Source organism: Festucalex cinctus, chromosome 7 (assembly GCF_051991245.1).
Source record: "Festucalex cinctus isolate MCC-2025b chromosome 7, RoL_Fcin_1.0, whole genome shotgun sequence".
NCBI classification, from domain to species: domain Eukaryota; kingdom Metazoa; phylum Chordata; class Actinopteri; order Syngnathiformes; family Syngnathidae; genus Festucalex; species Festucalex cinctus.
The window spans coordinates 26,295,302-26,311,339 of NC_135417.1; the positions used below are offsets into that span (position 1 = coordinate 26,295,302).

Genomic DNA, 16,038 nt, shown 5'->3' on the forward strand with positions numbered 1-16,038 from the left:
GATAAATTTCGTAGGAGTTCGTTAAAATGTGACCCCTAAAAAAGGCGTAAATCAAAATGCCGGACTTCCTGTTTGGTTTAGCATATGGTTCTAAGAGACTTTTTTGTACATCGTGGGCTCTTATGTATGCCTCCAAATTATCATAGCGCTAGGTGAAACGTACAACCGGGAATGCTTCGTTAAAGAGGAGTTTTTTAGCTCAAAATGTGATGCCCGGCCCCTACGGGACTTCCTGTTGGGTTTAGCACATGGCACCAAGAGACTTTTTTTGTACATCGTGGGCTGTTACATTTGTCTCCAAATTTTCGTAGCTCTAGCTGCTTCGTACAACTGGGAATGCTTCATTAAGAAGGATTTTTTTCCTTTGCAAACTGTGCATGCCACGGCAACAGCGTGCGACGAAATAAAAAGCTTTCAATAACTTTTCATCTTCAACATCTTAAGATGAATCACACCAAGTTTGGAGATGATCGGATAAACTCTGTAGGAGGAGTTCGTTAAAATAAGACCCCTATGAAATGGCCCAAAAAATGGCAACACATTCCAAAGTAAATCAAAATGGCGGACTTCCTGTTCGGTTTAGCATATGGTTCAAAAAGAGTTTTTTGTACCTTGAGGGCTGTTACATATGTCTTCAAATTTTGGTAACTCTAGGTGAAATGTACAGCCGGGAATGCTTCATTAAGTTAGAATTTTGAAACAAAAAATTTGATGCCACGCCTCTGGCGGACTTCCTGTTAGGTTTAGCATATGGCACCAACAGGCTTTTTTGTAGATCATAGTCTGTTACATATGTGTACCAATTTTCATAGCTCTAGGTTAAACGTACCACCGGCAATGCTTCGTTAAGTAAGAATTTTGAAACTGTAAATTTGATGCCCCGCCACCGTCATATAGTATGTCAAAAACTTTAGATTTTTTACCATGGTGTTGTCCCAGGTCTTGAGATGGTACATCCCAAGTTTGAAGTCAATCGGATTAACCGTGTAGGAGAAGCGGGCAAAAGTATGACCCCTGTAAATGTGCAAAAATTGGCCAAAATTGGACATTTAAATACTCATATCTCACTTCCTGTCTATTTTAGGGTACACAGATCAAAGAGGTTTTTGTTCATCTGGATATCCTACAGGTGCCACACAATTTTCATAGCCGTAGGACAATCGTAGCGGGACAGGGATCCGTTTAAGCTATGTAGGTGGCGCTACAGAGCCATTTTTCTGTTATCATGTATGGCGACTTTAAAATATCAAATTTTTCGCCAGGCCCGATCTGCGTGTAAAGTTTGGTGAGTTTTCGTTCACGTTTAGTGTCTCAAAAATGTGATTGTTTGCGGAGAAGAATAATAAGAATAACTAGAGCTGCGAGCAGCTATAAAGGGCCCTCGCAGCCCGGGCCACGTTGGGGTCCTTGCACATTGGGGTACTTGCACGTTAGGGTACTGGCACGTTGGGGTACTGGCATATTGGAAGAAAAATTTCTTTGAAAATGGCATAATAAACGTTTACATGTAGAATATTTTTTTTGCCAGTGTGTGTCAAGCTCAACGGGTTTTGGTGATTGTTAAGACCTGCAAAAATCAGCGTCCTTATTTATTTTTAGGCAACGAGTTGCCCTGATTGGTATTTTTTGTAAAAGTGTATATATACATCATCGCTCGTTGTACTCATTGCACAATGTTACTTTTATTGTCCAAAGGGGCAATCAAAAATGAATAAAACAAAATGGAAACGTACATACGTTTGGATCGGTGTGAAGCCAGTTAACAATTTGAGTGGTGGAAACTAAAAGAATATTCATAAATGACTTAGTTATCACACTTAGAATGAGTTTACATTTTTTGTACAAAATACCGTATGTGTTGTTTTTTTTTTATATATATTATGCCTCAAGGGCTAGGTGGCGCTGTATTTATAATTGAATGTTGTCATAGAGATACCTTCAGGCCTTGATTATAAGCATACATGTCAAGTGTGGGATTTTTTTTGGAGCATGTACCGTGGAGTTATTATGCATATCCTTCATTCACGATATTGCTTTTAATGTCCACAGAGGCTATCAAAAATAAATAAAAATATATATATGTTTGGATAAGTCTGATGCCAGTGAACATTTTGAGTGGTGGAAACTAAAAGAATATTCATAAATGACTTAGTTATCACACTTAGAATGAGTTTACATTTTTTGTACAAAATACCGTATGTGGGGTATTTTTTTTTTATGCCTCAAGGGCTAGGTGACGCTGCATATATAACTGAATGTTGTGATAGAGATAGCTTCAGGCCTTGACGATAAACATACATGTCAAGTTTGGGATTTTTTGGAGCATGTACCGGGGAGTTATTAAGCATATCCTTTTTCAGTGCGAAACACAAATTTTGATGCACCGCCTTCATCATATAGTATTTCGAAAAGTCAAGATTTTTCCCCCTGTCGTTGGCTCAGGTCTTGACATGGTCCAGGTCAAGTCTTAACTCAGTCAGATGAAACGTGTAGGAGAAGTGGGCAAAAGTCTGCCGCCTGTGAATGTGCAAAAATCGTCAAAAATGGGACATTCAAAAATTCGTAGCTCACTTCCTGTTCATTTTAACATATGGGTCCAAGAGACTTTTTTGTAGGTCTTGGGCTCCCTCATACACCTAAAAATTTTCGTATATCTTGCTTAAACGTACAACCGGGGCTGCTTCATTAAAAATTCCTAGGGGGCGCTATTGAGTCATTTTTGTAAAAATAGCACAATCAACAATAAAATATTGTTCATTTTACCAGGCCAGATGTGTGTGCCAAGTTTCATGAGTTTCTGCGCATGTTTAGACCCTCAAAACTGGCGTTGTTTTCTTGGCGAACAGTGCTTAGCCACGCCCACAGCGATTCACGAAAACTCACAAACTTCGTGTTGTGACATCATGAAGGCCGAATCCCTCATCTGAGCAAATATGAGGTAGGTCCAGTTAACGTGTTTGGAGAAAAACGTAGAAGAAAATTCGTAAGAAAAAAAATTGCCACTAGTTGGCGCTATCAGTAAGATGAAATATAAGTTCATAGATGTCTTTAGGGCTGGACTCTCATCAAATGTGTGAAATTTTGAGAAGATAGGATCATCTCGGTCAAGTTAATGCAGCTTTTATTGTCACGAAAAATCTTTAGACTTTGCGGCACCGTAGCGGCCACGCCCTTTGGCGAAAAGTTACAATATTCGGTGTGGGGCATGATCAACATCTTAAGGCTTTTCTGACCAATTTTCAACTGGATCCCTTCAACAAGCTCAGCGCAGTAGCTAAAAACGTAAAGTATGACATTTATTGTTACCACTAGGTGGCGCTATATGTATAACTGAATTTTATCATATAGATGTTTTCAGGCCGTGACTATTACATTGCCTGAGAAGTTTGAGATTTTTTGGAGCTTGAACATGGGAGTTATTAAGCATTTGCTCTTTCTGGACAAATGAAATTTTAAAGGCAATATTTGATGCCCCGCCCCCATCATATAGTATTTCAAAAAGGCAAGACTTTTTGCCCAGTTGTTCTCTCACGTCTTGAGATGATAAATGCCAAGTTTGAAGTTAATTGGCTGAAAAATATTTGCAAAGTGGGAAAAAGTATGACCACAATGAATGTGCCAAAATAGGCCAAAATTGGACATTAAAAAATTCATAGCTCACTTCCTGTACATTTTAGGAAATGGCTTCCACTGACTTTTTTGTGCGTCTCGGGGTGCTACACGTGCCTGGCAATTTTCGTAGCTCTAGGTCAAACGGGCCGGGATTGGTTTTTATTTTTCTACGCTAGGGGGCGCTATAGAGTCGCATTGTTATGGCAACTACATAATATCAAATTTTTCGCCGGGCCCGAAGAGACTGCAAAGTTTGGTGAGTTTTCGTAAATGTTTAGGCCCTCAAAAATGCGATCGTTTACGGAGAAGAAGAAGAAGAAGAAGAAGAAGAAGAAGAACTAGAGCTGCGAGCAGCTATAAAGGGCCCTCGCAGCCCGGGCCACGTTGGGGTCCTTGCACGTTGGGGTACTTGCACGTTGGGGTACTGGCACATTGGGGTACTGGCATATTGGATGCAAAATTTCTTTGAAAATGGCATAATAAACGTTTACATGTAGAATATTTTTTTGCCAGTGTGTGTGTCAAGCTCAACGGGTTTTGGTGATTGTTAAGACCTGCAAAAATCAGCGTCCTTTTTTATTTTTAGGCAATGAGTTGGCCTGATTGGTATTTTTTTGTAAAAGTGTATATACACATCATCGCTCGTTGTACTCATTGCACAATGTTACTTTTATTGTCCAAAGGGGCAATCAAAAATGAATAAAACAAAATGGAAACGTACATACGTTTGGATCGGTGTGAAGCCAGTGAACAATTTGAGTGGTGGAAACTAAAAGAATATTCATAAATGACTTAGTTATCACACTTAGAATGAGTGTACATTTTTTGTACAAAATACCGTATGTGGGGTATTTTTATTTTTTTTTATATAAGCCTCAAGGGCTAGGTGGCGCTGTATTTATAACTGAATGTTGTCATAGAGATACCTTCAGGCCTTGATTATAAGCATACATGTCAAGTGTGGGATTTTTTTTGGAGCATGTACCGTGGAGTTATTAAGCATATCCTTCATTCACGATATTGCTTTTAATGTCCATAGAGGCTATCAAAAATAAATAAAAATATATATATGTTTGGATAAGTCTGATGCCAGTGAACATTTTGAGTGGTGGAAACTAAAAGAATATTCATAAATGACTTCGTTATCACACTTAGAATGAGTTTACATTTTTTGTACAAAATACCGTATGTGGGGTATTTTTTTTTCATGCCTCAAGGGCTAAGTGGCGCTGCATATATAACTGAATGTTGTCATAGAGATAACTTCAGGCCTTGACGATAAACATACATGTCAAGTTTGGGATTTTTTGGAGCATGTCCCGGGGAGTTATCAAGCATATCCTTTTACATTGCGAAACACAAATTTTGATGCCCCGCCCTCATCATATAGTATTTCGAAAAGTCAAAATTTTTCCCCCTGTCGTTGGCTCAGGTCTTGACATGGTCCAGGCCAAGTCTTAACTCAGTCGGATGAAACGTGTAGGAGAAGTGGGCAAAAGTCTGCCCCCTGTGAATGTGCAAAAATCGTCAAAAATGGGACATTCAAAAATTCGTAGCTCACTTCCTGTTCATTTTAGCATATGGGTACCAGAGACTTTTTTGTAGGTCTTGGGCTCCCTCATACACCTAAAAATATTCGTCGTTCTTGCTTAAACGTACAACCGGGGCTGCTTCGTTAAAGATTTCGAGGGGGCACTATTGAGTCATTTTTGTAAAAATAGCACAATCAACAATAAAATATTCCTCATTTTACCAGGCCAGATGTGTGTGCCAAGTTTCAGGAGTTTTTGTGCCAGTTTAGGCCCTCAAAATTGGTGTTGTTTTCTTGGCGAACAGCGCTTAGCCACGCCCACAGCGATTCGCGAAAACTCACAAACTTCGTATTGTGACATCATGAAGACCGAAACCCTCATCTGAGCAAATATGAGGTAGGTGCAGTTAATGGGGTTGGAGAAAAACATTGAAGAAAAATCGTAAGAAAAAAAATTGCCAGTAGGTGGCGCTATCAGTAAGATGAAATATAAGTACGTAGATGTCTTAAGGGCTGGACTCTCATCAAATGTGTGAAATTTTGAGAAGATAGGATCATCTGGGTCAAGTTAAAGCAGCTTTTATTGCCACGAAAAATTACCAGACTTTGCGGCACCGTAGCGGCCACGCCCTTTGGCGAAAAGTTACAATATTCGGTGTAGGGCATGATCAACATCTTAAGGCTTTTCTGACCAATTTTCAACTGGATCCCTTCAAAGAGCTTGGCACAGTAGCTAAAAACGTAAAGTATGACATTTATTGTCACCACTAGGTGGTGCTATATATATAACAGAATTTTATCATATAGATGTCTTCAGGCCGTGACTATTAAGTTGCATGAGAAGTTTGAGATTTTTTGGAGCTTGTACATGGGAGTTATTCAGCATTTTGTCTTTCTGGACAAATGAAATTTTAAAGGCAATATTTGATGCCCCGCCCCCGTCATATAGTATTTCAAAAAGTCAAGATATTTTGCCCAGTTGTTGTCTCAGGTCTTGAGATGATACATGGCAAGTCTGAAGTCTACTGGCTGAAAAATATTTGCAAAGGGGGAAAAAGTATGACCACAGTGAATGTGCCAAAATGGGCCAAAATTGGACATTCAAAAATTCATAGCTCACTTCCTGTACATTTTAGGAAATGGCTTCCACTGACTTTTTTGTGCGTCTCGGGGTGCTACACGTGACTGCCAATTTTCGTAGCTCTAGCTCAAACGGGCCGGGATTGGTTTTTATTTTTCTACGCTAGGTGGCGCTATAGAGTTGCGTTGTTATGACAACTACATAATATCAAATTTTTCACCGGGCACGAAGAGACTGCAAAGTTTGGTGAGTTTTCGTAAATGTTTAGGCCCTCAAAAATGAGATCGTTTACGGAGAATAATAATAATAATAATAATAATAATAATAATAATAATAATAATTCTTACAAAAACAAGAGGGACCTCGCAGCGGTCGCTGCTCGGGCCCTAATAATAATAATTCTTACAAAAACAAGAGGGACCTCGCAGCGGTCGCTGCTCGGGCCCTAATAATAATAATAATAATTTTTACAAAAACAATAGGGACCTCGCAGCGGTCGCTGCTCGGGCCCTAATAATAATAAGAAGAAGAATTCCTACAAAAACAATAGGGCCTCGCAGCGGCACCGCCGCCGCCGCTGCTCGGGCCCTAATAATAAGAATTCCTACAAAAACAATAGTGCCTCGCAGCGGCACCGCCGCCGCCGCTGCTCGGGCCCTAATAATGCATTAATAATGCATTGCTTGAATTAAAGGGGTGGAATTTTAAATCAAAGCATTTGGAATGTTTGTTCCCAAAGACAACATTGGACACTAGCGATGTTATTGAGGTTGTTAACCTGTCAACCTGTCAGTTATAGGCGCCTTTCTAGACACCCAAGGGCACTGTACAATTTAAAAACAATTTAACTAAAATGTTTTGTTTGGCAGTATGTTTACCGCTGGATGATTTTGTTGCTTTGTAGCCCCTAAAATAATAATAATAATAATAATAATAATAATAATAATAATAATAATAATAATAAAACCAAAATTGCCAAAAATGAAAACCCCAATAATTTCTCCCAATACCGATCAGCTGAAAATGACGTGATTAGGATTGGTTTCCGATCATGTGATCGGGATCGGGACATCTCTAATATTAATTATCCATCCATCCATTTTCTTGACCGCTTATTCCTCACAAGGGTCGCGGGGGGTGCTGGGGCCTATCTCAGCTGGCTCTGGGCAGTAGGCGGGGGACACCTTGGACTGGTTGCCAGCCAATCGCAGATATTATATATATATAATTATATATATTATATATTAAAAAGTTCCCCAAATTTCTATACAACAAAGTGGTGTTATTGCACACATCATGGCAGCAATTTCCAGTTTTCATCCATCCAACCATTTCATTAATCGCTTACTTCTCACTGTGCAAAACATAAATAAATAAATACAATTAAAATAAATAAATAAATAAATAAATAAATAAATAAATAAATAAATAAATAAAAAAGCCCACAGTCTAACCACCGAAGATAAAGATCCACTTTGAAGGTTATACCCAGTTGTCGGGGAAGTACTTGTCCACGATCTCTCTCATCTTGGCTTGCTGTGTTTGCAGTATGGACGGGCTGAAGAAAAGGCAGACATACAGCATGGCTGCCTGATTAGCCAGCGCTGTACTACGATGCTCCGGTAAGGGGTAAGCAGACACCTTTAAAGTGGGAATAGAATAGAATAGAATAGAATAGAATAGATTTTCACACATCAATACATGTTTTCAATCGTTAACGTATGTTCATATGCTCAAAGGCGGTGAACTCTTTGAAGTGAGTTCAAGCAAAAAGGTCAAATTTGAATAAGTGAACTTGACTTAATGTGCTAAGTTTAAAAGTAGACACAAAGCCATATTAATACGCCGCACATATTTTGCCTGAACGTTACATTTGTTATATATAGAATATTATATGACCTTCAGTGGAGTAAATCAACACTCTATCATCCTATAAGTTAAAAAAGGCTAATGAGGAGCCTTAATCTGAACAAAGGTGGAGACTTGGCGGAAGAATAACACAGATCAGTCTGCTACCTGTTTCTACAGGCCTGTCTCAGAAAATTTGAATATTGTGATAAAGTCCTTTATTTTCTGTAATGCAATTAAATAAACAAAAATGCCATGCATTGTGGATTCATTACAAATCAACTGAAATATTGCAATCCTTTTAGTGTTTTAATATTGCTGATTATGGCTTTCTTTTTTTTTTCTTTTTTTTAAACTTGGTCTGAGGAAATATTCTAATATTTTGAGATAGGATATTATAAATAAATCCATCCAACCATCCATCCATCCATTTTCTTGACCGCTTATTCCTCACAAGGGTCGCGGGGGGTGCTGGCGCCTATCTCAGCTGACTCTGGGCACTAGGCGGGGGACACCCTGGACTGGTTGCCTGCAAATCGCAGGGCTTATAAATAAATCAGCAATATTAAAATAATAAAAGGCTTACAATATTTCAGTTGATTTGTAGTGAATCCAGAATGTATGGCATTTTTGCTTATTTAATTGCATTACAGAAAATAATGGACTTCATCACAATATTCTAATTTTCTGAGACAGTCCTGTATATTGCCGGAAGAACAGTCATCTGAGTGGCCAGAACTCATATTGTTATGTTGGAACAATTGTAAAATAATGGACAATTTTAATTTTGATGCCTCATTACATTGTGTATCATGGTGAATTTTCAATACTGATTGTTATGTTAAGGCCTAATTTATTTGTTTATTGTTTTACAGTGCAAGTATCAGCAACATAGGTAGAGTTGAGGAGTAGGGACCTATTTTCTTGCCCAGTCTAACTGTGTGCTAGGGATGTAACGATAAGGGCAATATCGTGATATCTTGATATTAAAACTGCCACAATATCGCGTCGTCATGTTCACAATATTTATAAGGAACACATCTGTTTAAAAAGTCAGGTTGATTTCCATTTGTGCAGTTCTAGCACCCTCTAGTGGCTATTTTATTAGTGCAATTTAATTTTCATTAGGGATGTTTTTGTCAGGCCTGCGGGCCCAGCCCGCTGAGTGTGTGTGTCTTCCAGGTGTGGTGAATTGGAGTCAAGCAGCAGGTGTATCCTATTAATCAGCAGCCTACTTAAGCCAGCCTCTGACTCCACCACACCGCCAGATCGTCACAACTCCTGAATGAGTTCGTACATCCAGCTAAGACCTTGCAACTTGAAGTGAACTTTTGCTTACCTTTCCTGACTTGCATTTCCGTCCTCCTTTTCAGCCTGTCGTCCTGCCCGCAGTCCCTGAACTTGACACACGCCTCGCCAACCAGAACCAGCCCCCAGCACCCCACGGACTGCAACCTCTTTCTGGCAGTCCACTATTCCTGTCGTCCTGCCCGCAGACCCTGAACTTGACACACGCCTCGCCAACCAGAACCAGCCCCCTGCACCCCACGGACTGCAACCTCTTTCTGGCCGTCCACTATTGTAATAAAACTTTGCCAACTCATTCATTCTGTTTTTCTGCATTTGGGTCCCCACCCCGCACCGGAACCGTGACAGCACGATCTGGCCAGCTATGGACCCAGCAGAGAACGATTACGTTCGTCAGACCCTGACCGGACAAGGTGTGGTTTTGGACCAACATGACAATGCCCTGAACTCCTTGATTGGACAGGTACGTGAATTTTCGCAAGCCCTCACGACCCTCCAACAGCAACATGCGGCCTTTCAAACACAAAGATCATCTGCAGCTACACCTGCCACGCCCACCGCACCTCCTCCCCATGTCGTTAAAGAACCGTACGTGCCCACGCCTGCCCCTTATGATGGTGATTTAGGAGCTTGCCGTCCTTTTCTAGTCCAGTGTTCTCTAGTCTTCAGTCAGCAGCCACTGTCATATGCATCCGACCACGCTAAGATTGCTTACCTCATAGGCTTCCTCCGCGGAGCGGCTCTCGCATGGGCCACTGCTGAGTGGGACAAACAGTAGCCTGCTTGCACTTCCTTTTCCACCTTTACCCAGGAAATGAGGAAGGTCTTCGACCACCCAGTCCGTGGGAGGGAGGCTGCAAGACGTCTCATGCCGCTACGACAGGGTGCTCGTAGCGTGGCAGAGTTCTCTGTGTCTTTCAGGACTCTCGCCGCTGAGAGCAACTTTAACGATGAGGCACTCCAGGAAGTCTTCCGGGCAGCATTAAACGAAAACATCAAGGATGAATTGGCCTCGAGGGATAATCCGAGCTGTCTTGACTTGATCATTGATTTGGCCATAAGGCTGGATTGTCGCCTCCGGGAGCGCAAGAGAGAGCGCAGTGCCAAAGTGCAGACTCCGCCCACTGCTGGGCCATCACTGTCGGATCCATCTCCCATGCCACTGGCTCCAGCTTCCGCCTCTGGCCCGCCCCCAGACACTGGCAGTGTCCCTATGCAGCTGGGACGTGCTAGCCTGTCGGACTTGGAGAGGGCGCGCAGACGTTCCTCTAACCTGTGCCTGTACTGTGGAGCCAACGGCCACTACATCGCTCAGTGCCCTTCCCGGCCAAAAGGACTGACTCGCCAGTAATGGGGAACGTATTGGTGAGTCCCGTTATGAGTTCCCCTAATTCTAATCGTTTTATGCTTTCTGCTACCCTCTGCTGGGGTAATCTGTCTTTGCCCGTGTCAGCCCTTGTAGACTCCAGAGCCGATGAGAACCTGATTGATCACCGTCTGGTAGAACAAATGGCCATAGACCTGCAAACCTTGACCACTCCTTTGGATGCCACAGCCCTAAATGGTGCACTGATCTCCCATGTCAGACAACAAACGGTACCAGTTGTACTAAAGCTCTCGAGTAACCAGCAAGAGGCAATCAGTCTACACGTGTTTGACTCTCTCCAAGTTCCCATAGTGTTGGGCATTCCATGGCTCAAGCAGCACAACCCACATATTGACTGGACTGTGCCAAACATCATTTCCTGGAGCAATTATTGCCATAAGAATTGCTTACTGTCTGCTGTTGTGCCACCCAGTGGCCAAAACCAACAAGAACTGCCCGACCTGTCCTGCGTCCCTCCCGAGTATCATGACCTTGCCCGGGTCTTCAGCAAACACCATGCTTCATCTCTGCCCCCTCACCGACCATACGACTGCGCTATCGACCTCCAGCCCGGAGCGCCACTTCCACGAAGCCGGCTTTACAACATCTCACGGCCGGAACGAGAAGCAGCAGATTCTTACATCAATGAATCACTGGCAGCAGGTATTATCCGGCCTTCCTCGTCACCAGTGGGAGCTGTTTTTTTCTTTGTGGACAAAAAGGACAAGACACTGCCCTTGTGTTGACTATCGTGGTCTGAATGATATCACCATAAAGAACAAATATCCCCTACCCCTGATGGACTCTGCTTTCTCACCTCTTCATGGAGCCACCATTTTTTGCAAGTTGGACTTGCGCCAGGCCTACCATCTTGTCCGAATCCGGCAGGGCGACGAATGGAAGACCGCATTCAACACACCTCGGGGGCGCTACGAATATCTTGTCATGCCTTTTGGCTTAACTAACGCCCCCGCTGTCTTCCAGGCCCTGGTCAATGATGTTTTGCGTGACATGATTGGGAAGTTCGTCTTTGTATATCTTGATGACATCTTGATTTTCTCCAGTTCGGACTCTGAACATAAAAGACATGTACGCCATGTACTCCAGAGACTCCTTGAAAACAAGCTTTTTGTGAAAGCTGAAAAGTGTGAGTTCCATGTAACCAAAACCACCTTTTTGGGCTACGTAATTGCTGAGGGACAGCTCCAAATGGACCCCGCCAAAACTATGCAGTCACCAAATGGCCCAGACCCACGTCCAGGAGGGAGCTGCAACGCTTCCTTGGTTTTTCCAATTTCTATCGCCGATTCATCAAAGACTACAGTCGTGCCGCAGCTCCTCTTACCGCCCTTACGTCCACAGTGGTGCCTTTCAAGTGGTCTGAGGAGGCTGACCTGGCCTTTAGCAGGCTCAAACATATGTTCACCACCGCTCCCGTGCTTCTCCATCCAGATCCACAGAGGCAGTTCATAGTTGAGGTGGATGCCTCAGAGGTGGGGGTCGGAGCGGTTTTGTCCCAGCGGTCTCTGGAGGACGGTAAGGTCCACCCGTGTGCTTTCTACTCCCGCAGGCTCTCTCCGGCAGAGAGGAACTATGGGATCGGTGACCGGGAACTCCTGGCGGTGAAGGCGGCATTGGAGGAATGGAGGCACCTCCTGGAAGGGGCCGAGCAGCCATTTGTTGTTTGGACCGACCACCAAAATCTGGAGTACATCCGCTCAGCCAAGAGACTAAGCTCACGTCAAGCCAGGTGGGCCCTGTTCTTTGATCGGTTCACGTTCACCTTGTCTTACCGCCCAGGGTCCCAGAATACAAAGCCGGATGCCCTGTCCCGCCAGTTTGCAGCAGAGGGCACCAGATCAGATCCAGGCCCTATCCTGCCTCCCACCTGTTTCATTGGATCCGTCACATTGGAAATCGAAGCCCTGGTGAGGAGGGCCCAGGTCGGATTGACCGTACACCCCGGGGCTCCGCAGAACTGCCTGTTTGTCCCTGACCCTGTCCGCTCCCAGGTGCTACAGTGGGCCCACTCCTCGCGACTGACCTGCCACCCGGGAATCCGCAGGACATTGGCCTTCCTCCGCCAACATTTTTGGTGGCCCACGATGGAAGAGGACACCCGCTCGTTCGTCTTGGCATGCACGGTATGTGCCCAGAACAAAACTTCCTCCAAGCCCAGCTCGGGCCTGCTCCACCCGCTTCCTATTCCCAAACGCCCGTGGTCCCACATTGCCCTGGACTTTGTTACCGGACTCCCCCCGTTGAGAGGTAACACAGTAATTCTCACCATTGTTGACAGGTTTTCCAAAGCAGCCCAATTTCTCGCTCTTCCCAAGCTCCCAACTGCCAAAGAAACCGCTGACCAGTTAGTCCAACATGTCTTTCGTCTACATGGCATCCCTTCAGACATTGTTTCGGACAGGGGGCCCCAGTTCACTTCACAGGTCTGGAGGGCCTTTTGTGCTGCATTAGGCATCGGCCTGAGCCTCTCGTCCGGTTACCATCCTCATACTAATGGTCAATGTGAACGCACTAATCAGCAACTGGAGACAACCCTCCGCTGCATCACACAGTCCCATCCTGCTTCATGGAGCACTCAGCTCGCTTGGGTAGAGTACGCCCATAATTCCCTACCCAACGCCTCCTCAGGTATGTCCCCTTTTCAGTGTTCTCTGGGCTACCAACCACCACTGTTTCCCTCCTAGGTCAGTGACCTCTCCGTTCCATCTGTGCAAAGCCACATGCGCCTATGCTCCAGGGTCTGGAGGCAAGCCCGCTCCGCCCTACTCCGGTCCTCTGCCAGAATGCAGGTACATGCCAACCGTCGCCGCATTCCTGCTCCTACCTATGCCGTCGGCCAGAAGGTATGGCTCAGTACGAGAAACCTGCCGCTAAAGGCAGAATCCAAGAAGCTGTCCCCTCGTTTCATCGGCCCCTTTGAGATTGAGGCTGTGATCAACCCCTGTGCTGTGCGTCTCAAGATCCCGACCTCTCTTCGTGTACACCCCACTTTTCATGTCTCACAGATAAAATCTGTTTCATCTAGCCCTCTGTCCCCTGCTGTGCCGCCACCGCCCGCTCCTCTCATGATTGATGGACATCCCGCCTACACTGTACGCCGCCTCCTTGACGTTCGCCGCCGCGGTCGCGGCCTCCAGTACTGGGTAGACTGGGAGGGTTACGGACCGGAAGAACGCAGCTGGATCCCTGCTCGCCAGGTCCTGTGCAAGTCGCTGATCCGCGACTTCCATCGTGCCAATCCTGGTCGCCTGGGCCGTGCTGCACCTGGTGGTGCTCGTAGGGGAGGGGGTACTGTCAGGCCTGCGGGCCCAGCCCGCTGAGTGTGTGTGTCATCCAGGTGTGGTGCATTGGAGTCAAGCAGCAGGTGTATCCTCTGACTCCACCACACCGCCAGATCGTCACAACTCCTGAACGAGTTCGTACATCCAGCTAAGACCTTGCAACTTGAAGTGAACTTTTGCTTACCTTTCCTGACTTGCATTTCCGTCCTCCTTTTCAGCCTGTCGTCCTGCCCGCAGACCCTGAACTTGACACACGCCTCGCCAACCAGAACCAGCCCCCAGCACCCCACGGACTGCAACCTTTTTCTGGCAGTCCACTATTCCTGTCGTCCTGCCCGCAGATCCTGAACTTGACACACGCCTCGCCAACCAGAACCAGCCCCCAGCACCCCACGGACTGCAACCTCTTTCTGGCCGTCCACTATTGTAATAAAACTTTGCCAACTCATTCATTCTGTTTTTCTGCATTTGGGTCCCCACCCCGCACCGGAACCGTGACAGTTTTAGCCTTCTGTTTAAAAATCTCTGCTAATTGTCAGATGAAGGAGAACCTAATTTGCTTGTGAAGCGATCAATGTGTACTTGCATTAGCAAGTAAGTGCCTCAATATTGTTATTAGAGATTGTAGGTTGTTTATATGCATTGCAGTTATGTACAAAAGCACAATATTGTGCTTTTTTTTTTGTATGAGCTCTTTTGTTTACAATATTGTGATCTTTTTTAAATATTGCCAACGCCCCCACAATATCATGATAATTATCATATCGTGACATTCATATCGTGATAATATCGTATCGTGATGTTTGGATATCGTTACAGCCCTACTGTGTGCATGGGTGGAGTTTTCTGTCTTGGTATTTTTGCTAAATAGAGCAGATAGAAGTGGGCATTTACGCCGTTGTTGGAGGAACTCAGCCGACTCACGGCCAATCGAAGCCGCTCACCCCATTAAAGGTCCCATATTATTCAACTTTTCCAAATACTAAAATAGTTGTCAAATGTGTAAAAGACATATCTGTGACATGCATTCGTCAAAATTGACTTTGGATCTAATATTTTTGCTGTCCCCAAATCAGTCAAAAAACGCTCGGTTCCATATAGCCTGTTTTAGGAGCGTGTCACTTTTATGTAAATAGGTGCACCAGGCCACACCTAGGCTATACCCTTCTTCTCTCTTTCGGCTCCACTAGCCATGTGCTAATGTTGTGAATTGAAACGACTGGTCATGGCGAGCAAAAGCAGTGTGGTACAACCGTACCAATTTGAGCCAGGCAGACATGTCTTTTACACATTTTAGAATGATTTTAATATGTGGAAAAGTGGCATAACGTTTTACCATAAGAAAAAGTAACATAACGTTACTACAGAGACGATGGTGTAGCGTTAGTTTGCTGTAACCGGCAACTCTCCCGCAAGCGTTATTCTGCCATGAATGAATCCGATTTGCTGTGAATGGCACACAGGACAAAAACTAGACTAAAATCCTCATTAATGATCAATAACCGGGACTAAATCAGGATGCATTTTTGTTGACTAATGAAGACGAGACGAAAATGTACTTCACTTAACTCATTTGCTCCCAGTAACATATAGATATGTTTGGTTTTTTTATGTTTTAAGTGTCCCAAAGACGTATGTTTTTTATTCTAGAGCATACAGAAGGCTTTGATGCAGCCTCTCAACTGCAAAGAACGGTTGCAGAAATGGTAGTTATTACACAAACGGCCAGCAGGTGGCAGCAGAGCAAATGAGATCAACCAGGGCCGTGTTGAAAAAAGCTCCATTACTCACAACTTTAAATAGATTTGTGAAAATTGGTGAAACTTAGCTATATTCTCATGCTAATTGCTGCAAAACGGAAACAGATAGAAATATAAGTTTTTTCCTGATGAAAGAAGAGACTTTAATGGGGGTTTTTTTTTTATAAGTTCCATGTTTTTATTTCAATAGAACACAATATTTTGTGCGCCTTGGAAAATCAGTCAAAATC

The 16,038-nt window shown here is 44.0% G+C and overlaps 2 protein-coding genes across 4 annotated transcripts in view; both read right to left on the bottom strand.

Moving 5' to 3' along the window:
- The window catches only part of washc5 (WASH complex subunit 5), a 207,895-nt gene that overhangs the window by 182,148 nt on the left and 9,709 nt on the right, over positions 1 to 16,038 (bottom strand). For all 3 annotated transcript variants that reach the window (XR_013284488.1, XM_077528375.1, XM_077528374.1), the window contains exon 7: positions 7,713 to 7,865. Coding sequence is in view for 2 of the 3 variants with exons in the window: in XM_077528375.1 (XP_077384501.1) it covers positions 7,713 to 7,865 (153 nt within the window). In the remaining variant the exon portion in view is untranslated. The remainder of the gene's footprint in view (positions 1 to 7,712; positions 7,866 to 16,038) is intronic.
- The window catches only part of LOC144023078 (uncharacterized), a 389,823-nt gene that overhangs the window by 44,967 nt on the left and 328,818 nt on the right, over positions 1 to 16,038 (bottom strand). The window lies entirely within an intron of this gene.